Here is a 25,270-nt window from a genome sequence, read left to right on the forward strand (position 1 = left end):
TTGGGGGTAGGTTTTGGAGGCATTACTTTTAACCATATCTGGAAGTAACTTTGGTCATATGTAGGAACAGGAGTGGTGGATAGTGTTTAAAAAAATTATGAACTGAACTTCTATAATGATTAGTTATTTCATTATAGCATCTTGTGCTATGATCTTCCTTATTTGCCTGTCTCCTATCACCATCAGCCTGACAACCACACCTGACCTCCTTCTTTGTCTTTTCTTTCTAATGATTCCAAACTTTAGGATTAACAGAACAAGTAATTTTGCTCTTCGCTTTATTTCTTATCATGTTGTTAATTATCCAGGATGAAGCTTAATTGAAGTTGGAGTGTGCTGGACTTCACACACCGTCTTGCTATCACTGTTCTATGAGTCAGTAGAAAACTTTAATCTTCTCAGCTTAGTACAGAGTTCCCCTTTAACATTTCAAGAATACTTAAATAAGCTACTCAGTCTTTTGTGGTTAAGGGTTCTTTCCCTAGGGATCTGTGAGAGAGAGAGAGAGAGAGAGAGAGAGAGAGGAGAGAGAGGGAGAGTGTGTGTGTGTGTGTGTGTGTGTGTGTGTGTGTGTGTGTGTGTGTGTGTGTGTAAAGTTGTGGACCATTCCATAAGCAATTACCATTGTCAAAATATTCTAGAAGAGTTACTTCTTTCACTAAAAATGAATACTATTTATTCAACTATCATATTTCATGAGCTTCAAATTAACCTGAAATAAAACATCTAACGTGGTATAGTTAAAAGTTGATGGCCTTGGAGTTAGACCTTGCTGTGTTTATCTGTATTCATTTAATCAACAAATCTTAATCTTCTTATGAACTGTGCTTTGACAGTAAGTGAGTAACTTTAGGTAAATTTTCTAGCTATTTATACTGCACCAAAATTAAGGAAAGCTATGAACATCTATCACAGTAAGATTAACTGAATTAAGTCTATGTGTCAGGCACTAAGTAGATCTTAGGGACTATAGAAATGTATGAAATACTGTCCTTTTCCGAAAAAAGGGGGATAACGTTTTAGACCCCCATGTTTAGGACTCCAGTTCTTCATTTCTTAAGCTGATGACTGTTGTCATGTTAAGAGACCTTTCTACTTACAGTCCCATCACAGTGAGGAGAGACAAGCAGGAAATCGAAGTATATGACACTGCATTGACGCTCTAGTCCTTTTAAGAAGTCTGGGAAGTTACCAGAAAGCCAGTAAGCCAGTGCTTGCCTAATTAGCACAAGACAATAGACAGCAGGATGTCTAGGAAGGTCTCTTCAAAATGAGAGCGAAGAGAGTCAGTAGAAAGATGATTCCTCAATAAACTTTGAAAAAATAAATTTCTTAAGTCAGATGCTTTTAAGAACATATTTTCTTTTTGCAGAGTCTGATTGCTGGTGAAGAATATAATTTTTATATGAAAATATACAGTGAAATACAGTGACATGAGAGATTAAAATACACATGTATTTTAGATTTGACTTTTTGTTGTTGTTATTCTTGTATATGGTGATTAAATTTTCTACAGTTTTTTTCCCCCAGTTTTAATCAAGTTTTAGTTTCTGTTTTAAATTTAAATAAAGGAAGAACATACATTCATTAAATTTTATTTGGCCTCTACTACATACCAGACATTGTTTTAGGAGCTGGACACTATTCTAGACTGTCTTTCATATTTTCATTTTTGCTTCTGCAAATAAAGCAGACTTCTAGGGGATTGTGGTAATATGCCACTCCTTCCATGGACTTTTCTTTTTTTTAATAAATGTCAGAGTCAGATAAAAAGGCAAGTTAGAGCAAAGAGTAGTTGACACTCTTTTTGGTTTTTTTAAAATTTATTTTATTTATTTATTTTTGGCTGCGTTGGGTCTTTGTTGCTCTGCGCGGGCTTTCTCCAGTTGCAGTGAGCGGGGGCTACTCTTTGTTGCGGTGCACAGGCTTCTCATTGCGGTGGCTTCTCTTGTTGTGGAGCACGGGCTCTAAGCACGCAGGCTTCAGTAGTTGTCGCATGCAGGCTCAGTAGCAGTGGCTCGCGGGCTCTAGAGCACAGGCTCAGTAGTTGTGGCGAATGAGCTTAGTTGGTCCGCGGCATGCGGGATCTTCCCGGACCAGGGCTCGAACCCATGTCCCCTGCATCAGCAGGCAGATTCTTGACCACTGCGCCACCAGGGAAGCCCAACACTTTTTTATTGCTTTGCTTTGTCTTCTGCTTCTTTGCGCCATTTCTGCTGAGAGAATAAAAGGAAAAATAACTGTATTTTTAATATATGTAAATATATATTTATATAATATACTGTGTGGTATTATGTATATTTAATATGCATAAATATAAAGGTCTTATCTGTTAGAAATACCAATTGAAGTATTTGTCAATGAAATGATACAAAATGGGGTTTTCTTGTAAATATGTGTGTAAAAATAAAAAAAGATGGGGTAGGAACATGTGAAACAATATTAGCAAAATACTGATGATTATTAAAGCCGAGTAATGGATATATGGGGTTTATTATTCTATTCTCTCTTCTTTTGTGTATGTTCAAAATTTCCCATAATAAAAAAGTTTTAATAAAAAGGGAGATGCCAAAGGCTGTGGCTCACCCAAGAGTATCTGTGGAGTCCTGATTTTCCATTGTTAACACCATGGTTTTCCCTTTGCTAGACATGCTCTCCTCATCAGCCAGCAGTCCCGCTCCTGATCCCGCTCCCGACCCCGACCCCGACCCTGACACTGCTCCAGCTGCTCCTCAGCCTTCAAAACTGGCTAAGCCATTTGGGTATGGTTATCCAGCTCTTCAGCCTGGATATCAGAATGCTACAGCACCACTGAATTCTGGAGCACCGCCCAGTAGCCCAGTGTATTCTGGGTTCCAGCAGTATGCTCAGGTATGGATTTAGTCATAAAAAAAAAAACATATAAAAATTGTGAAGCTATGATCAATTCTGACAAATCCCTGGTGATTCAAATGGATCATAGGTATGAATACAGGTAAGTCTAGATCAGACATACATAGAATTTGATTCCAGTGTGTATGTGTGTGTGTGTGTGTGTGCGTGCACGCGCATGCATACATAGAAGGGGATAAAAGGTATTACTGTGATTTTTCTTTTCTGCATTGTACTTTTATTTTTCAGGGGCTCTGCAATGTACAGGTATTAATTTTATGGTCGAGAAATTAAAGTAAATGTTATTTTAAATTCTGTATTACTAAGCTGGCTTTCTCCTCAAAAAATGACATGGTATAAGTGTGGTTTGGGATTTGGGTCTCAGTTCTTAACTTGAAGAACTCTCCGTGACATAGAACTGAAATTGGTAAAAGCCTCCATACACATACATGCTCATTAATACATTTGTTCATAATTACTGCTATGACCTCTTTTGACATAACCTTTCTTGGAGTTACCTGTTAAATACCATATCAGTTTAATAATAGGACAGTAAATATTTTACATTTATATTTATTGGGGAAATAAAATAAAATATAAGGAAATGATTTAAATGGCAAAAGCATTCTACTTACAATAAAAAACTGCTCATAGTAGGCTAACCTTACAGAAATTTCATCTGGTGGTGAACTGATGAAAATTAGAGGGGAAATAAGAAAACCATTTGTTCCTGGAATTTAATCTTAGAATTAAAGCACAGATGAAAGAAGGAAACTGGGAGAGGCACTGAAGAAATGTGGTTGGTTAGTACAGATTTCCCTGCCTTTCATTTTGTTAGAGTTTCTTTATGACTTTATTGGTCCAGATGGAACACCACTATTTCAGGGTAACTGAGCAATAATGATTTAAGCACATAGCTAGGATGTGCTTTTAAATTCTTACCTGTGTACTAAAAAAAAAAAAAGGTTATAGATTTTAATCTAATATTAACATTAACAAGCTAATTTGAAAAGCAGCCATTTATTTTTGAAATCCTAGTTAGAATATTTTAATTTAGCTTTTAGCAACCTTCTGTAGTAAAATTGAAATGCCTTTAAATGTTGCATTTAGTATAACCCCAGTGGGAGGGTTCTGAAATCTAAGGGCTTTCTTTGTGTTCATTTATTTATGATGACCTTTATTAAGTAGTGGGAAACCCCAATGGCTGCCCTTTGAGGAAGAAAAAAACTTAAAATTAGTTTTTCAGGGTAAAAAAACAGGTAAAAAGTTGATGTTTAAAAATGAAAATAAAAAATAGAAAAATATTTTAGTGAATATGTAAAAAACCAGATACAGATACTGTATGGCTTATTTTTTTAACCAAAAAAAATGTGCATGATCAACTGTAGGAAAATGCAGATAAGCAAAAAAGAAGAAAATAAATATCAATCAATACTCCCACCATCAAGATATAAAAAGTAACAGTTGGAGTCTATCCTTCTGGGTTTCTTGCTGTATGCATTTGCAGGAGAAAGCCAGTAAAGAAGCTGGTCATGTAAATGACTTATTTACACAAACAAATAAGTTGCTAAATATGGGCATTGTTTTGCATTTTTAAAAAATCCTTCAACAGCATAAGAGGAAACCTTTCTATATTATTACATAGCCTTCATCTGATAGCTGCCTAACATTTTATAATCACCCAGTCTGCCACTATTGGGCATAACTTGAGTGTCAAAATCAAAATATACACGTTTGCACAAACCTTGTGCATTTGTCTCATTATTTCCTTAGATGAAATCTCTTCGGGTGAAATTAGTGAATCATAGCACCTAATTTTACCAGTCTTTAGAATTTCTCTCTACTTATTAATTCAGTGAAAACTTAACTGAGTTTCTACTGTGTGGCAGCCCTACTCTAGGGCACTGAGGTTACAAGAGGAAGCTAAGTGAACAAAACAGAGTTCTCTCTCTCAAGCAACTTGGTGGGAAGGCAGGGCCAATGGGACAGTAAGTAAGTAAAGCAATAAATTAGCAAACTAGTTTCAGGGACTTTCCCTGGCAGTCCAGTGGTTAAGACTTTGCCTTCTAGTGCATGGGGTGCGGGTTCGATCCCTGGTCAAGGAGCTAGGATCCCCATGCCTAGTGGCCAAAAAAACAAAACATAAAACAGAAGCAGTATTGTAACAAATTCAATAAAGACTTTAAAAAATAAAAACAAAAACAAGCTAATTTCAAATAGTTACAGTGCTATGAATCAAGAGGAGTGGAAGAAATTGCTGGGGTTGGGTATAAAGAGTAAACAGTCAGGAAGGCCCTCATTATAGAAGTTATGTTTGAGTTACTATTTGAATGACAGGAAAAGCCAGACACGGAAAAATCTGGGGGTAGAGGATTTCAGGCTGAGGAAACATATCTACAGAAACGTAAGGCAGGAGCAACTTTAACATGTTCTAGGACCAAAGTCCCAGTGTGGCTGGAACTCAGTTAGCAATGGGCAGAATAATAGGAGTGAGATCAGCGAGCTAGGGAAGAACCATAGTCAGAAGCTTGGATTTTACATCAAGTGCAAAGGGAAAACATAGGAGATTTTATGTAATGGAATGAAATCTGATTTACGTATTTAGAGACTCATTTGGCTACTATGTGAAGAACGGATTAGGGCTGAGAGTATTTGAAAAGATAAAAATGGAAGCTTTGCCATCATCCCAGAAATAGATGATTGTGCTTTCTTCTAAGGTGGTATTGGCAGTGGTAGTGAAAAGTGGATGGATAAGGGATATCTTTTGACTTATTGATGGATCAGATGTGGTAGGTGAGAGAAAGGAAGCATCAAGGATAACACTTGGGTTTTTGGCAGGGCATCTGGATAGAGGGTAGTGTATTTACTTAGGTGGTAAAGACAGAGGAATAGTTCTGGGAATAGCAATCGAATTGGCCATATTAAGTTAGAATACCTAATAGACATCCAAGTGGAGATGTATAGTAGACAGTAGTTGATCAGTATTTGGTGGTCAGGTATGGAGAAATAATGTACCAATTTATATTCCTAGCAAAAGTGTCTTTGCCTACTTTTCCATATTACTAAGTATGCCAAGTATTATATTTTATAAGCAAAAATATTAAATTATTTTCATAATTATTAGTTATTTGTGTTTCTTTACTGAAATACCCGTTCATATTCTTTCACCATTATTCTATTCAGGTCCTTCTAGTTTGTAACATTTTTGTCCAATAATATATTGCAGTTTTCTCCCCCAGCTTGACACTTGTTTTTAATTTTAATGGTTTTTTTCTTAATTGGAGAAATGTTTAATTTTATATAGTCATATTATAATTTCTTTTGTTTTTACCTTTGTACCTTTTAAAAGTCTTTTCAACCTTAAGATTAGGGAAAAATTCCCTCTCTATATTTTTTTTTACTTTGGTGATTTCACTTTTTTGCATCTTTTAAGGTTTTGTTTTGGAACATAATGTAAATAATAAATCTCATTTCTCCCCCCACCATATATATTCAATAGTTAGCTCTAATTTCACTGATATTTATTAAATAATCTATCTTTCCTCATGGATTAAATATTCCACCCTTATTTTGTATCCTAAATTCTTAAATTTAAATTCTTAAATTCTAAATTCTTATCTTAAACTTGGGTCTGTTTGAGGTTTTCTATTATACACTGTTACTGATCCGTGTAATCATTTTTGTCTCCTCCTTTACAGCTCTACTGAAAACTGAAAGAATCTCTTGTATTATCCAGTTTTGGTTTTTTTTCCTTAGGATCATCAGCTTCAGTTACTGTCAACAGTTTGTTATACTTGTTTGACCTATCCTCTACACACACACAAACACACACACATACACACACACCCCTACCTTTTCTTACTGAGGGTTTTAAAGCTAATCCTGGGCAAGGGAAGGCAGGGAGATGGAAAAGATAATTTCTTGCAAACCACAATACCACTATCATATCCAACAAAATTAACAATAATTTCTAAATGTTGTTTAAAATTCAGTCCATAGGGCTTCCCTGGTGGCGCAGTGGTTGAGAGTCTGCCTGCAGATGCAGGGCACGCGGGTTCGTGCCCCGGTCCGGGAGGATCCCACATGCCGCAGAGCGGCTGGGCCCGTGAGCCATGGCCGCTGAGCCTGCGCATCCGGAGCCTGTGCTCCGCGACGGGAGAGGCCACAACAGTGAGAGGCCCACGTACCACAAAAAAATAAATAAATAAAAAATAAAATTCAGTCCATATTCAGATTTGTCCGACTGTTTCAGTATTGCTCTCCTGTAGTTGGTTTGTTCAAATCAGGAGCTAAGCAAGACTTACTAATTGCATTTGCTTATGTCTCTTAATTCTCTTTTTAATTTTAAAACAAAGCTCCACCCCCATTTTTTGTGCCTTTGACCTTTTGAAAAACCTGGGTCTCTTGTCCTGTAGAATGTTCCGCATTCTGAATTTGGCTGATTGCTTCTTGTGATATCATTTAACTCATTCCTCTGTTCCATTTTCTATGTATTAGAAATTAGATCTGGGCTTCCCTGGTGGCGCAGTGGTTGAGAGTCCACCTGCCGATGCAGGGGACACGGGTTCGTGCCCCGGTCTGGGAAGATCCCACATGCCGCGGAGCGGCTGGGCCCCTGAGCCATGGCCACTGAGCCTGCGCGTCCGGAGCCTGTGCTCCGCAATGGGAGGGGCCACAGCAGTGAGAGGCCCGCGTACCACAAAAAAAAAAAAAAAAAAAATCAAAGAAATTAGATCTAATGGCCCAATTATATTCAGGTATATTATTCCATTTATTTATTTCCCTAAGCCAAAATACAATATATTTTGGTTCTGTGTACATCATAATAATACTTGTTTGTCTCGCTTTTAGTGGTGTTAGGATTGATTAGTGCGTTCATATGGTGACAACCTGATCTTTTCATTGTGAGGTTCCTCATTATGCTTTCACCCAGTGGCTTTATCATCTATTGATATCTGTTTATCGTCTATTCCAGATGACCATTACCTGTATCATTTATTTCCATATGGGTTGTAAAATAGTGATTTTCCCGACTTTATCATTTTGCACTGATTAGCTGGAATTCTGCAGTACATTCACATAATGGAGTGCTCGATAACTACAAAAAAGAATGTGGAAAATCTCTATATACAGACATAGAGTTATTGCCAGGACTTTTTTTTTAGGTGTAAAAAGGGGTCATATTTAGAGCAGTGTATATATTTGTTTATATTTGTAGATACAGACAATGGAATATTAAACCAAAAACTAATAAAAATAGTTATTTAGAGGGAGGGATCAAGAATGAAACAAGATATCTCTGAATTATTATAAAGTTTTGACATTAGAATTAGGTAAATTTTGTTTACTCAAAAAAGATTATTAAGTGGAAAAAAAGATGAAAAGCAATCCTTAAAAATTAAAATCCAACAAAAACAAGCAAACCAGTTTATCAAGTTGGATACATTCTGATACAGAAAAAAAGTATCGTTCTAACTAATCTTAAAACTCAGTATTTTGTATGTTCTCAATGGGAAATAATCCAAGGACAAAAAGAACTACAAAGAAATCTTTAATTTAATAACTTTACATTTATAATAATATTAGTGTTGTCATTTTGGAACTATTTTAGTATATTGTAAGGTAAAACAACTAAGTAAGGCTGTTACCATTAGGAATCAAGATTTTCAGCAAAAGAGAAGAGAGATGCGGGCATAAAATCAAAAAAGTTAAAACACCATCATCTTAAATTTGAATTGGAAATGTCAATGTGAACTGATTATTCTTTTTCTTCTATTTAAAAATGTATTCTGTTTTCTATCTCTACGTATTGTAGAAGTCTGGAAGTAATAACAGCACACTAGCAGTGAACACCCTTATTATCCAGATTATGGTCTCTAGATACCATCCCTACTTAAAAGGAACCAAGAATCTTTTTTGGATAAATGATTAATTTGAAGTCTGAAGGAGGAATGATACAAAATGTCATGCCAGAAAGCAAGGAAGCTAACAAAGGCAATGGGTTCATATCAAAAGGACACTGGCGTCAGCTTTAAGGGGATCTCACTGGCCAAAGATTGGGTAGTTTGGCCATCAAAGTGAATAGTAACTAATTCGTTAAGTCACTTTGAGTTAATAAAAGGCATGAATTCAGAATAATACTAAAAATATAAAGGGAAGCAAAAAATAAGCAAAGCAGAACTCATTGAACATCATTGTCATTTCTATGGCATCAACTCATTCTGAAAATTGAAAAAACTTTAAAAACAAGCATTTACCCTGCTTTTCCAGTCTGAAAGATATTCAGAGAAACCAATGTTGAAAAAAGCATTATTTAAATTTTGTTGTGGAGTTTAATCATGCAAATAAGGTTTAAATTTATTCAGCATTTTTGCTTTGAGTTTTTTCAAGAGTGCTTTAAACTGAGCTGTTCTATTAAGTTATTTTACTGTTACAAAGCCAGATTTAAATTTTTTTAATCTTCTTTTCTGTATGTTAGCATCCTATATATAGGATAATAAACTTTATTCATGTTTGCTAACATTGTTCTTTTGTTTTGCTTTGAATTGCCTTTTCAGCAGTATCCTGGTATGAACCAGCTGTCCTCCAGTCTGGGAGGATTGAGTCTTCAGAGTTCTTCACAACCAGAAAGTTTGAGACCTGTAAACCTTACTCAGGAGAGAAATATTTTACCCATGACTCCTGTTTGGGCTCCTGTACCTAATTTGAATTTAGACCTCAAAAAATTAAACTGTAGCCCAGAGTAAGTATTTAATTTTATAATCTTTAGTAAGTAAAACCTTGTCAAAAACGTTGTATGACTTTCAAAAATAGTAAAAGTACTATGATATTAGTATTAATTCCTTGATTGGAAGTTTTGTTAACGTGAACTCTTGTAAATTAGTTTGTATAGGAATTCTAGATGTAAAATTCAATTTAGGTCATTGGATCCGGTCCCCATCTCTGTCGCCATCCAATCTCATTCCCTATCATCTAATGCTAGGAAATTTTTTTTCTATTTTAGTGAAGGGTTTTAGGAACCCAAATGTAACTACATTTTTTTTCTTAAATTTCTTTTTCCTCACTTTTCACCAGTAGTAACTTCTGATGTCTTTTAAATAAGGTGAAATCTTTAAAATTTTATGCACTTCAGTCTCTGCTTGAAAAGGATACAAACGTCATTTGTGTAATCCCAAGAACAGGTTTAGATAAATAATTTTTCTCTGAATTTTCCTTTCCCACTCAGTGTAGAATGAGAAGACCATTGCTTGCCCCCAGGCATATTTATCCAGCCTGAATTTAGATTTGGATTTTCTTTGTTTACTATTTCCTCACCTTATGGAGAAGTTTAGCTGGCAACCTCCATCTGGTGGCCACAAACCCCTGGTGTATCGTCTGGGTGGATGAGCTCTGTTACTCACCTCATAGTGCCCCCAAAACCAAAAGTTCTCTGTAGTTACCTGCTTTCCTTATTTCTCTCTCCTAAGACTAGGATATTCCTCTGCACCCAGACATCCTCCTGCTTGTGGAATCTCTCCTCAAAAAGTAAACTATGATTCACAGACAACATTCACAAACAACTCTGATTCACAACATCACAGACAACGTTTCTTCCTTGCATTAGGATTAGTGTTCTTTAGAGACCATATATATATATTCTTTTTTTTAAAGGCAGTAGTTTTCTAGCTTTTAAAAAAACTAAGTTCCTCTTTTTTTCAACCAAAGTCTTATATAAATTTCCAATACAGGAAACAGAAAATGGAGGTGCTTCAAGGGTTCCACCTCGTCTACCTCACCCTACCACCAGCCCCCCCATCAGCGCCGAAGGCAGTGCCAAGATCATTTCTATAAAAATGTATAATCATTGTTTCTAGATTGAAAGTAGCTGCCTATCCTTCTGAATGTAACTTGCCATCAGGTCGATAAGTATGTGGATTATGGCCTTGTGCTATGAATGGTTAGGCTTCCCCCAAGTAGGTAAATATAGTCTATGTGTATGTGTAAGAGATCACATAGTTAGGTGTCTGTGTTTCTACCCAGTTATGTGTTTTCTGTGAAAATATCTCTTATCAAGACAACGAAGCAGAGTAATAGGCTTTAGAGTATAGGCTTTAGAGTTTGACAGACCTAGGTTCGTACCATGGTTCCACTGATAAGTAGCTGTGAAACTGCCCATTACTCAATTTCTCAAACCGCAATATTGTCGACTGTAAATCAGGAATAATAATTGTGCCTACATATTAAGATAAATCATTCAATATTTGCTGAATGCCTTCTAAATAAAGTGCCAGGCACTGTTTCTAGGTGCTGGGACTGAAGCAGTAAACAAAACAAAGTTCTCAATCTCATACAACCCATATCCTATTAGGGAAGGCACACTGTGAACAGTCAAACGAATGGGTGTATAATGTAAATGTAATTTCAGAGAATAACTATGAAGTAGGGAGTAGTAAGGGTGGAGGGTGACTGTTTTTAATTGAAGAGTCGGAATGGGTTTTCCCAAGGAGTTATTAACATTTGAATAGAGATCTGAATGAAATGAGAGAGCAAGGTGTGACTCTGGAAAAAGAGTGTGCCAAGCTGCATGAACAGCAAATGCAGAAGTCCTGAAGCCAGAACCAACTTGGCGTGTTCAAGGAACATCACCAGCGTGGAATCAACCCGTAACTGGATATCTCTACATACTGTCAAGCACTCCTTAAAATTCCTGTCACGGTTTCCAGTTCCCATGCTTCTTATCTCTTTGGTTGCTCCTTTCTGTGTCTACTGACCTTAAGTTACTTACTCTATGAGAGGAATAGTGCTAGGGTGACACAAGGACAAAATGATCTCTAATCTCAAATGGAGAAGATAAAGAAAGTACACAACCAACTAAAGCAGATCAGACTAATTGATAACACAGAAGCATAAGTAGATCTCAGAGCACAGAGGAAGAAGTCTTTCTTTCTGACTTGCGATCAAGGGTGAGGATGGTTTCACAAGAAGCTAAAACTTTGATGAGTCTCATAGAAAGATTAGGAGTTCAGCAGATGAAGAACAACAGCAAAGCAGGAACAGCATCATGAAAGCTGTACCTTTTCACTCATGTTTTCTGCTCCCTCCTGTTCATGCCCTGATAGTCATGATGGAGTTTACTGTTTGTTCCTGAATGTGTTGGACTTTTTCACCATGAAAATGTTGAGTCCTTAATTTAGGCCTTTTGACATATAAATTACATATATGCCCATTTAAAGTAATCAGGACCCTCCTAATTATAGTTATGTAACATACCCAAATGATTTTCATGTATGCCCTTAAATGTTTAGTTATCTACAACTATCTACGTCAATATTGTTTTTTTATCTCTGATAGCTCATGTAGTCCATGTTGTTTATATCTTTGCAGTTCATTTCGGTGTACTTTGACAAATATTCCACAGACACAGGCTTTACTGAATAAAGCTAAGCTTCCTTTAGGATTGTTGTTACATCCCTTCAGAGACTTAACGGTAAAGTAACATTTTAAAATATTAGTGGGTACTGACCTGTGTACTTATGTGCAAGGTATTCAGATTGTATATTTTCTTAGAATTTTTTTCATTTTCTTTCATTTGAAGTTAGAATTAATCATTTCTATCAATTTCAATACAGCAAACATTTTCTGTCACCTGCTTTGTGACAGGCCCTAAACTAAGCACTGGTAAATATGATAATTAAGTCATTGATGTTGCCCCTAAGAAATTCTTATCTAACGGGACAAAGATATCCCAAATAATTACAGTGCAAATAATTACAGTGCAGGAAAACTAATACATGTAACTAATCAAATTCTATGAGGAACTTAGGTGGTGAATATAGTATTGGAAGGGATTTCCTCTGGGTACAGTAGTAGCAGACTTTTCTACAAGTAATGAGATCTGAGCTGGATTTTGAAAGGTTAGTAGTTTTAGAAGTTGGAAAGGCGGTAGAGGATAGATAAACTTTAGGAGTTCTTTTTTAAACATAAAGGAAACACCAGCAATGATATGCATTTAAGGAGGAAAACCGTATGATTGTTCCCAACTGTATTAATCAAATAACCTTTGTAATAATAAAGTTTAAATGCTTCAAGTCTATTGAATTAAAACATTACTTTTTAAATTTTCCACAGTCTGTTTGACTTAACACCTAGCTTGCTGGATTTTTACACATACTTCTGGTATTTCATGCAGATATGTTGAATTTAAATTAAAATTTCTAAACTTCAGAAATAACGTTTATCCAGATACATTCTATTTATAGTTTAAGTTGCATTTCTCCTTCACACATTTTTATGACTGTGGTTTTCTTCGTTCATTGCTACTGAGTTTCTTTTGCTCTCATTCAACCAAAAAATATTTATTGACTACCTATCATGCTGGGTGCTGAGGATACAGAGGTCAGTGCTTCCTCGTGGAGCTTTCTTTCCTACTAGGATGTATAGAAAGGAGCAAAGTGAATAGAAAATAAAATAATTATAATATTCAATAAGTACCTTGAATTTATTCATTCAGTAAATACTATTTGACCACCTGTAATAAAATTGCAACCTTTATCTCGAAACCAAGATAGTTAATTTCCCATATACATAGGTGACTTTTTTTTTTTTTTAGTTGCATTGGGTCTTTGTTGCTGCGCGCGGGCTTTCTGTAGTTGCAGCAACCGGAGGCTACTTTTCGTTGCAGTGCGCGGGCTTCTCATTCTTCTCATTGCAGTGGCTTCTCTTGTTACAGAGCATGGTCTCTAGGCACATGGGCTTTAGCGTGTAGGCTCAGTAGTTGTGGCGCACAGGCTTAATTGCTCCACGGCATGTGGGATCTTCCCGGACCAGGGCTCGAACCCATGTCCCCTGCATTAGCAGGCAGATTTTTAACCACTGCACCACCGGGGAAGTCCCTGAAAATTTTTGTGTAAATACATATTCCATATGTGATACCTTCTGGAAGTATATACACTAAATTGTCAGCAGTGACTTCCTCTGGAATGTAGAATTCTGGATAATTTTTTATTTTCTTATTTTCAGTTAAACATATTTCCTGATTTTTTCACAAATGATATGTAGTTATGTAATAAAAATTATTTTTGTGAAAAAAGTTAAGTATAAAAATAAATGTTTATGTATGGATAGGGGGGAAAAAGCCAGAAGGAAATATACTAAAATGTTATCAGGGGTTAATTCAGGGAGATAGAATAATATGTATCATATTTTCTAAATTTCTTATATTGAATATAAAGTTCCTTTCCCAAACTAAGCATAAAGAGATGTATAGTGTTTGAGGCACATTGTGTTTGGTTTCTCGTGGCTACAGTCCCCAACAGGACTGTGTGGCTGTCTATCAAGCAGGGTCTTGAGAGTCTGTTACCAGGTGCAGGCAAGCAGCAAAGACAAAGGCGTTTTTATATGGTGCATGTTTCTTTCTCACTCTTGTTTCTTGAGTTTAGCTGATAGCTGAGGTTATTCTATTTTCTTGGCCAACCAGGCTTCTCTTGTCTGCCAGTAACTTTAATTACATTTGGTTTGACTTTATCTTAGTGTTATTTCATAGTTTGCAACAGAAGAAGGAGAAAACTTGATAGCTGCTTGTGTTGCTCAGTGCACCACTGGATTTTATTAAAATGCTTCAATTTCAAAACACAAGTGTGGTTTCTGTTCTGTATATGGAGCAGAGCAGTGTGTGGTCCATTTTCCTCTGGAGTGCTTTTTCTGCTACAACAGCTTTATTTTATTTCCTAGCAATTACCAGTGATAACATCCAATACCATTGTGAGGTGCCGGTCTTGTCGAACATATATCAACCCTTTTGTATCCTTCATTGATCAACGTAGATGGAAATGCAACTTGTGCTATAGAGTTAATGATGGTGAGTTTCAGATTCTTAAAATAAGTGTGTTTTATATTATTTTAAACATTTTGACATTTTTGCTGTTATCGGGTCTCTCTCTCCTCGTTGCTTTAAAAACTTCCATGCCACTTTTAATGGAAAGAATACAGGCTAGGGACACTTCGTTTTGGCTGGCCAAGTCGGGATACTTGATAATGAGGAGAGTGACAGGGAGGGGAAAGTAAAAAGAATTCGTGAAACCAGCAGTGAAGGTCATGCAGATGAGGTCATGCACACTAATTATGCTTGACCCTGACAAGTTAAGGTTGTCTTCTGTTTGTACATTTGGGTCATTCAACGCAGTGTGGATCTCCGCCAGTATGTGTGAACACATGTGTGCATGTGTATCTGTTGTCTCCTTTAGTCATTCTTAGGTCTGCTTAGTATAATTGCTTTCGAATCTGTGTTTCTGTCTGATTTCTTTTCCATGTCATGTGATATAAGAAATAGGACACAAGCCTAAGAAGCCAGATTACTTGTATCCTGGTTTTCTCACCTGATTTCAGTAAATAAGTTTTTTTATCCTTCTGATTTATTTTTTTAAAGAGGGCTTAAGGCATTAGTTTTTATCATTAGATCTTCACAGAACTGTTGTAAACCTCATAAATATTGATGATAGAGGAGTTAATTTCTAGGCGTGTATGTGTGTTACTAAATTTGTACTTGGATTCCTAATCTTATCTAGTTCCTGAAGAATTTATGTATAATCCCCTTACCCGATCTTATGGAGAGCCTCATAAACGGCCGGAAGTTCAGAATTCAACCGTGGAGTTCATTGCTTCTTCAGATTATATGGTAACTATTCAGTGTTAAAATTGGTCGCGGGATGCAATTGTATTGGTCATTTGTAATTTGCTATTAAGTGAATTCTTGTCGAAGTTTTGAAATTGTGCATAGTATGAATTTTTTGAAATAGTGCTGAAAGTTTATACTTAGTAAGTAGAAAGCTCCTTGTAAAGATTACTTGATCTCCTAGAAGAACGCAGTTATATCACTAAGAAACATCGGTAATGTTTCATGATGAGCACTAGCAGCTACAACTTGTCGTCATTTTGATTTGATTACTTGCATGGAATGAATATAAATATTCCTTTTACCGTTTTCCTTAAACAGGAAAACTTGTGTTTTTGCCAAAAACTGCCGTTTTCAGGCTCTTAAAGATATCACCATCTTACTGGTTCACCTAGTACAAATATCAAGATAAATGGATATTAACTGTCTTTTCTCTTTGCACTTCATCATAAAATTCTACCTGTTTTTTAAATTATACTGATTCTTCAGATCTCATTCTTCTTTTCCACTTACAGAAACAAATTCTTGGCCTAAGTTCTGCTCATTTCTTTATTATTTCTACTCATTTAAAATATCTGTATAATAACTTGCATTTCTTCTGTGTCCTCACTTCTAATCTTTGTCGTCTGCATAAATGTAAAATGTTGCGAGTGGGAAAAGGTGAATAGGGACAACTAATGTGTATGAAGTTCCTGGTGCTTGGCCCATTTCCTTCTTTATTTTTTTTTTAAATTTTATTATTTTTGTGTGTGTGTGGTACGCGGGCCTCTCACTGCTGTGGCCTCTCCCGTTGCGGAGCACAGGCTCCGGACGCGCAGGCTCAGCGGCCGTGGCTCACGGGCCCCGCTGCTCCGCGGCATGTGGGATCTTCCCGGATCGGGGCACGAACCCACGTCCCCTGCGTCGGCAGGCGGATTCTCAACCACTGCGCCACCAGGGAAGCCCTCCTTCTTTATTTTTGTGATTTTTTTTTTATGATCCTTTATGTCCAATTTCACATCTGCCCACTGAACTACTATTTTCTCGTCTGTTTCCATATTAACTATATTTTCCATTTTAACTCATGGCCACTTTTGCTCTCAACTTCTTCTTCACAACTTGTTATATTCCCAACTCTGTTCTGGCTCCTTAGGAATCAGTCTAATTGAAGTGGTGAACTAAGAAATAATCTTTAATTTTTAGCATATGACCTATATGATTCTTGATTGGCATATCTTCTTTTTCTTTTCCAAATACTCAGTAAATATCCAGTAGTAGTTGTGATATAAAAAGAATAAATTATACCTACTAAATACATTACATTATTTCTATTCCTTTCAGCTTCGTCCACCTCAACCAGCAGTTTACTTGTTTGTTTTAGATGTGTCTCATAATGCAGTGGAAGCTGGATATTTGACAATTTTGTGCCAGTTGCTGTTAGAAAATCTAGACAAGTAAGAATTTTTTTTACTTGCACGTGTGTGTGTGTTTGCGCGCACGCGTGCGTGCACATGTATGAAGTGTTTATTAACAATTTATGGGGTTGGTTTTTATTAAGTTTGATTTCATTCGTTTTCCACTAAAAGAGTACAGTACGTCCTGTCTACTTTAGAATAAAGATCCTGCTACTTAGATTATTATGATTTATGACTTGATATCTGCTTCTTAAAACCATAGAAGTTTTAATAGTTGGTAAGGCATTTAGATCTCATCTAACTATCCCTCTGACTTAGCAGATCTGAGCACTGGGGCTCAGAAAATTCAACTTAGCCAGGGTATCAAGAGAGAAATCTAGCTGAAATTTACACCTGAGCAAGGAGTTTTTCATAAGATAGTTTCAAATGTGCTAATGAGAGAATGAGCCAAATAAAGGGAAGGAGGGAATTGATTTTGTGCTGAACATTTCAGGAAACCAGAAACAGAACTGGCACATTAGTAAGGAGCTTCATTGTGGAAATGGAAACAGAGTATAGGATAGGGTGCTTATACTTGGCTTTAATTCCTACCTGTGTGTCTACCAGTATTAGTCATGAAGGAGACCCGTAAATAACTTAAAAAAATGAACCTTCCGGGCTTCCCTGGTGGCGCAGTGGTTGAGAGTCCGCCTGCCGATGCTGGGGACACAGGTTCGTGCCCCGGTCCGGGAAGATCCCACATGCCGCGGAGCGGCTGGGTCCGTGAGCCGTGGCCGCTGAGCCTGTGCGTCCGGAGCCTGTGCTCTGCAGCGGGAGAGGCCACAGCAGTGAGAGGCCCGCATACCGCAAAAAAAAAAAAAAAAAAAAAAAAAAAAGAACCTTCCAAATCTCTGGAAAACAAAGTTGTTTATACATTTCTTTTTCTACTCCAACACTCATAAAAAATATGACTTAAGATTGTTAGTAAGAGTAGTTTCCTATTGCAGTGATTCTTGACATGTGTAGAGGTGTAGGGGTGGTTATATATGAATATTTTGTCAGAGTACTAGGTTATTCCAAAAGGTTCTTCTCCACCATCTTCCACTTGAGTTTGAGACTCCTTGCTCTACTGAGTGCTAGCTGTAGCCACCATAATTACGTATCACTGATCTTGGCCTGTGAATAAACTGATAACATGGAGACATTCAAGATTAAAAACATCCATAGACATTAAATGATTTGCCTTTAGAGTCTGTTAGTAACTTGGAGTTTTCATATTTTTATCCTTGATTGAAGCATTTGCCCTTTTTTAAGTCTCAAGTGCTTAATTCGGACATAACTTCAGCATTGTGTGGCAATGGAAGACCCTCTGCAAATAAATAGTTTTTAAGACTGAAGAGTTAGCTTGCTGGAAAAGTATATGAGAATATAGCCCTAGAAATAGGAGCCAGTCCAACAAAGATGAGTGACTGTGAATTCAATGGACTATGCAAAGCCAAAAAGATAAAATTGGGAATGAAAAATAGTTTTTAAAATTATCATTTCTTTCTTTAGGCTTCCTGGAGATTCACGAACAAGAATAGGATTCATGACCTTTGATAGCACTATTCATTTCTACAATTTACAAGAAGGATTATCGCAGCCTCAGATGTTGATTGTGTCTGATATAGATGGTAAGCAGTGAATAAAATAAAACTGTTTATTAATAAAACAGAATTGTGGAATTAAGCCTACTTTCTTTTACAGTACATCTTGTAATGCTATACAGATAATTTGACCTACTTTGGTATTTGTTTTAAAATAACTGTTTTCCTGGAAAATACTTGATTCTAAGTTTTTTACACCCGTGTGTGTACTTATACATGCTCGAGCACACACACACACATATAATACATACAGCGTGTAAATATATATATATATATATATATATTTAATAAAGCAATATTATGGTACCCGTTACATGTATGGCCTTAGAAAAACTAAGATTTTTTAATTCAAAATTCTTTTGGCTTGATTTATCATTTGGTTAAAATATATGTTTTCCCTATAGATGTTTTTCTACCTACACCGGATAGCTTACTTGTGAATCTGTATGAAAGTAAAGAGGTGAGATTGATTTTTTTCTTCAAGTATTAAAGTATTTCTCTTACTTCAACTGATTACTAAGATGGTAAACATGTGTTTACTTGGTATATATTAACATTGCAGTAGACAATGTAGGTAGATATCTGTTGACTACTCACTTTACAGTCCTCCAAAATGTAGTGGCACGTACTATACTCTGGAATGTTTTAAAGAAGAATATTGTTTTGCCTTTTCAGTAATTCAATTTTTAATCTTTGTTTTCCCAGCTTATAAAAGACTTATTGAATGCATTACCAAATATGTTCACCAATACAAGAGAAACACACAGTGCCCTGGGTCCTGCGCTCCAGGCTGCCTTTAAATTAATGTCTCCAACAGGTGGCCGTGTGTCTGTATTTCAGACACAGTTACCTTCCTTGGGGGCAGGACTTCTGCAGTCCAGAGAAGATCCTAATCAGAGATCAAGCACAAAGGTATTTTATATTAGTTTCTCTGTCATATTTAAGATCGTGTCTTCTACCTCTATAGACTGTGTAATTATTTGTTTGTTATTCTATTTTTCTACTTCATTGATAGTAAAAAAAGAAAGCTGGTAAGAGAGTTTAATTCAATTTCAATTATTATTTTGTTTTTGTGTTGCAGTGTGTTCTTTTTATTACTTTGCTTACAAGTCATAGAAATTTAGAAATTATCTACTCTTATCCTTTTAATTTACAAATGAGGAAACAGATTAAATGGTCTTGCCAAAAGTTATTAAGTATTTAAATGTGACTTGATTTTCTGACTCCACTGCTCTTTTCTATTTCACAAGTGATAATCCTTACTAAATCTGAGATATTATAATTTAACATGCACATACTAATAAACTTTTTTATTATAAAGGTAATATAAATCATTGTATAAAACTTGGAAAGTGGAAACAAATATAAGTCAATTATCTCACTGTCAAGATAATAGCATTTAGTTATACAAATACAAGTAAGCATAGCTGGATATCATACATATTCTATATTTTTTAAATGACTTTTTTCATTGAAGAGTACTTAGTGAGCATTTTCTGAGGTCCCTAAAAATTCTCCTAAAAAAATGTTTTATAGTAAATGTGAAAAACTCGATTTAATTAATTGACTGCTAGCTGTTGAAAAGTTGTTGCCAGTGTTTTCACTATTAAAAAAAAAGAATATGAGGCTGAATATTACTAGGGTTTTACATGAAGATTTGGTCAGGGTATTTTAATCCCTATTTCAAATAATAAATGAACTGGGACAATCATTTTTGTTCTGTACATAAGTTTTGTCTGACCTCAACTTATATATGTATGACAATGCCATTACGACTAGTTATGAGTATGAATTAAACACGTTTAATGGTGTTATAAATCTTTAGCCACATATTCGTTTTTTTCCGTACGATAAATTCCTAGAGTGAAATTATTGGATCAATGAGTATAAACTGTATTTAAATTATTATTGTATTCTACTTACTGGAGTTTTTATCAACCTGTACTCTTAAGGACTCATCTTCTAGCCACCATTAAGTATTGTTGCTTTTTTGTTCTTTACCAATTTGCTAAAGAAGAATAGCAGTATATTGTAATCCATTACAAAATACTGAGGTGTTTTGAACAGAGGAAAGTGTTTACTGATTCTTTGATAGTTTTAGGGGTTTTTTTCTCATTTAACTTCCAGAAATGTTCTCTATCTGCCTGGGACTCAAAAGCTTAAGTACCTCTTCCGTTTTAAACTCTGATATAATAGTCATAACTATAGTTAAGAAGATTAAAATATTTTTTTGAGCAATGTAGCATAGTAATTAAGAACTTGGAGCCCGGCTCTTGCATTCTTAACTCTTCTCTGGTGCCACCTCCTCAGCTCAAGCGTCCTCATACCAACAGGAAAAACTTTCCTTAATCTGTTATTCTCTCATGTTGTTATGTAACAGTATACGTACAGTAATGGGTAACAGCACTCACTCTGGAGCCAGACTTCTTGGGTTTATTATATTCCAGCATCTACCACTTAATGACAATGTAATTGGTCGAGTTAACATAATCATTTTTTTGGCCTCAGTTCTCTCATCTCTAAAATGTTGGTAACTGTATAAGATATATGTTATTATGAGGGTTAAACAATTTATATAAAACATCTGTGCCGGCACATAAGTGCTTTACAAATGTTAGTGATTGTTATTATTCTCATAGGAAATTTGTGCCAACTACCTAGACCTTTTTTTTTTTTTTTTCAATACGCGGGCCTCTCACTGTTGTGGCCTCTCCCGTTGCGGAGCACAGGCTCCGGACGCGCAGGCTCAGCGGCCATGGCTCACGGGCCCAGCCGCTCCGCGGCACGTGGGATCTTCCCGGACCGGGGCACGAACCCGTGTCCCCTGCATCGGCAGGCGGATTCTCAACCACTGCGCCACCAGGGAAGCCCTACCTAGACATTTTTTAAAACTCCTTAGTTTGATAGGGGGACAGAGGATATCCTCTTCCTTATTTTAACAGACAAATATATGCATAATTCAAGGTTTCTTGCTCTTACTTTATGACCTGTTGACTTAGGTTGTACAGCATCTTGGCCCTGCAACTGATTTTTATAAGAAACTTGCTTTAGATTGCTCAGGGCAGCAGACTGCAGTGGATCTGTTCCTTTTAAGTTCACAGTACTCTGATCTTGCTTCTCTAGGTAAGGAGATATCATTGTGTCTATCTGTTTATGTAAACATTTTTAGCATATAATTAAATCTAAACTCTTTACTAAGAGTTCTCAATAGTTTGGGGGAGAAAGATGTGAATTAGATAATGTCTATGAAAATTACCCGTAAACTTTAAAGCACTATACACATATAAAATGCTATTATGGGTTGTTGGGTTTTTTTCAAATACAATTCCTTTACCATTCTGCTCAACAGTAAATTTATTATATATTTTACAAATGTTTGTGTTTATCTGATATATATATTCTCCCCATTTTGACCACTTTAGTTTTTTTCACTACGAGTTAGATTTCTTCATAATACAGAATGTGCACTGCGATTGAACAAGTAGAATATTATTGTTTCTGTAGCTAATACTTCTTATTTTTCTCTCTAAAGCTTGCATGTCCAAGTATTCTGCAGGGTGCATCTATTATTACCCGTCTTTCCACTATACTCACAATCCTTCACAAGCAGAAAAGTTACAAAAAGATCTAAAACGATATCTCACAAGAAAAATTGGATTTGAAGCTGTTATGAGAATAAGATGCACTAAAGGTATGAAATTATATAAATTATACTTTATATTATATACTTTTGTCAAAATTAATAAGCATTTGTATACTGATGACCTTTGACTACCTATAATAATCATAAAGGATTTTCTGCTTGACCCAGTTAGCTGTACCCTGTTTTAAATATAGTTATTAAATAATTGCCCAATTTTTAAAGTAATTTGAATAAGTGGACAAAGGTAATGTTTTGCTTTATTAGAAAGAACCCAAGAGAAAGTCCACATTGGAGGTGATTTCAGAAGAATTTGAGGAATAGGGAGGATCTTAAGTGAAAATCGTCAGATTAATGATCTTTGCCTTCCTAATCATTCAAATGGTCTTCAATTTACATTAACTCTTTTATGTGAATGTTTGCTGGAGGGATTCTCATCCCTTATTTTAATTCTTAAGGAAGTTGTATAGTAACCTTCATTTGTTTAATTTTGTACGTTAGGTCTTTGTCTGACTTCAAATTACCTATAGGAAAATATTATAAGATCGTCAATACAAGTTAAATGTGTAGCCTCTTTTTATGTAACCTGCATTGGTGTTTTTGAATTGATATTTTAGAACCTTCACCAACAATCCGGTACTACTCCCCAGTTATCCTTTTGATTCAAAATCAGAGATATGGGCTTCCCTGGTGGCACAGTGGTTGAGAGTCCGCCTGCCGATGCGGGGGACACGCGTTCGTGCCCCGGTTCGGGAAGATCCCACGTGCCGCGGAGCAGCTGGGCCCGTGAGCCATGGCCGCTGAGCCTGCGCATCCGGAGCCTGTGCTCCGCAACCGGAGAGGCCACAGCAGCGGGAGGGGCCCGCGTACCGAAAAAAAAAAAAAAAAAAAAATCAGAGATATTTTTTACTTTAAAAAGTAGCTTTAGCCTGAGGTAAAGATACTAGTGTTACCTCGTCTTTTATAACAAGTTTTCTCTTCTGTAGGTCTTTCCATGCACACTTTTCATGGAAACTTCTTTGTCCGTTCCACTGATTTGCTATCCCTCGCCAACATCAATCCTGATGCTGGATTTGCAGTACAGCTGTCAATTGAAGAAAGTTTGACGGATACTTCCTTAGTGTGCTTTCAGACAGCCCTGTTATATACATCAAGCAAGGGTAATGTTAACAGAAATGAAATGTAACCTGCAACAGTAATTCTTCCCTCCTTTCACATGCTGGGAGAATAGGGAGAAAGAATGAACACCAGTGGGAAGTAATGGAATTTGTATTAGTTAATCAAATATATGTTCCATTCTTTTTTTTAATATTCATTTTTGAATCTTTAAAGAGTATCTTTTTGACTTGTGGAAGATTTGTATTCGCAGGATCATACTACTATAATAACTCATACTAAATCTATCTGGGTCATCCTGAGCATTATTTCTTTTCCCATAACATAAGAAATTCTTCACGGCACTTCAGGCTTACATTTGTTATTTCATAGTCTAAGTTTTCTGATATTTTATTATGTTGCATATAATTTAGAATGAGTGCTATTAAGGTAAAACCAGAACCTAATGTTCAACTATATACAAAATATAATATATGTTCATAGTCTATGTTCAGATTTGGAGAATGTTTAATTTTCTTTAAAACATGTTTATTGTAAAACTTTGTTTTTGCATTTCAAAATCCTGTTGGTGATTTAATACAATCAAAACAATAGCTTGAATAATATATTGACCTGTCTGCTTTCTTTCTTTCTTGGTCTAATGTATTTTGCAATGACATGGACCCATCCTTTCATTAGGTGAGCGGAGAATTAGAGTGCACACACTTTGCTTGCCAGTGGTCAGTTCGCTAGCAGATGTATATGCAGGAGCTGATGTACAAGCTTCTATCTGCCTCCTGGCAAACATGGGTGAGTAAAAAAGTGAAGCATCAGGTGAAATATATTTTCTTGTCCTAAAAACTGAAGGCCTGGGCATTTTTTTACCCTAGAAATCCCTTATTTTAAAAGTATATGTTTTACATTTTCACTTGCAGCAGTGTGAATTGGACTGTTCTTATATTTCTTATTAATTCTTCAGTTTAAAAATTATGTGTGGGATTCATGATCACTAGTAACTGGTAACAACTCAAATGTTTTTCAAATGGTGAATGCGTGAACAAACTGTGGTACATCCGTATAATGGAATACCACTCGGCAATAAAAAGGAGTGAACTGTTGATATGTGAATGGGCGTGACTCTCAAAGGCGTTATGCTAAGTGAAAGAAGCTAGACTCAAAAGACTACATACATATGATTCCATTTATATGACATTCTGGAAAAGTGAGAATTATAAGAATGAAGAATAGATAGTGATTATCAGGATTGGTGGAGGGGGGTGGATTTCGCTACAAAGGGGCAGCCACGGGGGATACTTTTAGAATGGTGGATCTTGACTGTGGCAGTGATTACATGGCTATGCATTTGACATACATATATGACATTCTGAAAAGTAAATTTTACTATATGTAAGTTTAAAAAACTCCTTTGGAGAATTAGTATAACAGTGTTTTGTTTTTAATGAATTTACCTTTTAGATGAATGTAGATGTAAAATGAACCTTGTTATTTTCCATGTAGTCCTGGAGAAAGATAACCATTATTACTCATTTTGGGAAAAAGTTTAATAACATTTACTAAGGATCCCAATATTTTAATTATCATTTTTTTATCTTATACTTCAAATTAATTATACTGTAACTTTTTCAATAATTGTTTTATTTTTAATATTTGGGCATTTGTATCTCTGTTTTACTAAAATATGTACCTGGAGGAAAATAAGTTCTACAATGGTATCTGGCTCTTCATTGTCTATATTTAGGGAACCTGTGTTTAGTTTGCCCTCTTTTTTTGTTAACCAAGGAATGCTTTGACAGAGAAGATATTAGAGGATCATAAGGGATAATTCAGATTGCAGAACTTGCATTGTTTATGCAGAAAAGAATGGTACTTTATACACGTGGCCTCTGTTTGAGTAATGAAAAGATACCCAGAGCTTTCTCAGAAGCAGATGGATGGTATATCTTCTCTAATATCAATAACAATTAAGTGTTTTTAA

The 25,270-nt window shown here is 35.9% G+C and overlaps 1 protein-coding gene across 4 annotated transcripts in view; it reads left to right on the forward strand.

Annotated features, from left to right (window-relative positions):
* The window catches only part of SEC24B (SEC24 homolog B, COPII coat complex component), a 94,927-nt gene that overhangs the window by 56,970 nt on the left and 12,687 nt on the right, over positions 1-25,270 (forward strand). For 2 of the 4 annotated variants that reach the window (XM_059067696.2, XM_059067694.2), the window contains 13 exons: positions 2,648-2,871; positions 9,432-9,613; positions 12,235-12,337; positions 14,581-14,707; positions 15,414-15,523; positions 16,841-16,953; positions 18,448-18,566; positions 18,944-18,999; positions 19,245-19,451; positions 21,539-21,662; positions 22,072-22,230; positions 23,166-23,339; positions 23,974-24,084. In XM_059067696.2, the coding sequence (XP_058923679.1) occupies positions 2,648-2,871; positions 9,432-9,613; positions 12,235-12,337; positions 14,581-14,707; positions 15,414-15,523; positions 16,841-16,953; positions 18,448-18,566; positions 18,944-18,999; positions 19,245-19,451; positions 21,539-21,662; positions 22,072-22,230; positions 23,166-23,339; positions 23,974-24,084 (1,809 nt within the window). Of the gene's footprint in view, positions 1-2,647; positions 2,872-9,428; positions 9,614-12,234; positions 12,338-14,580; positions 14,708-15,413; positions 15,524-16,840; positions 16,954-18,447; positions 18,567-18,943; positions 19,000-19,244; positions 19,452-21,538; positions 21,663-22,071; positions 22,231-23,165; positions 23,340-23,973; positions 24,085-25,270 lie in introns of all 4 variants that reach the window. The other 2 variants (XM_059067693.2, XM_059067695.2) reach the window with 1 other exon arrangement.

The sequence above is a fragment of the Kogia breviceps genome, chromosome 6, assembly GCF_026419965.1.
Source record: "Kogia breviceps isolate mKogBre1 chromosome 6, mKogBre1 haplotype 1, whole genome shotgun sequence".
Classification (NCBI taxonomy): domain Eukaryota; kingdom Metazoa; phylum Chordata; class Mammalia; order Artiodactyla; family Physeteridae; genus Kogia; species Kogia breviceps.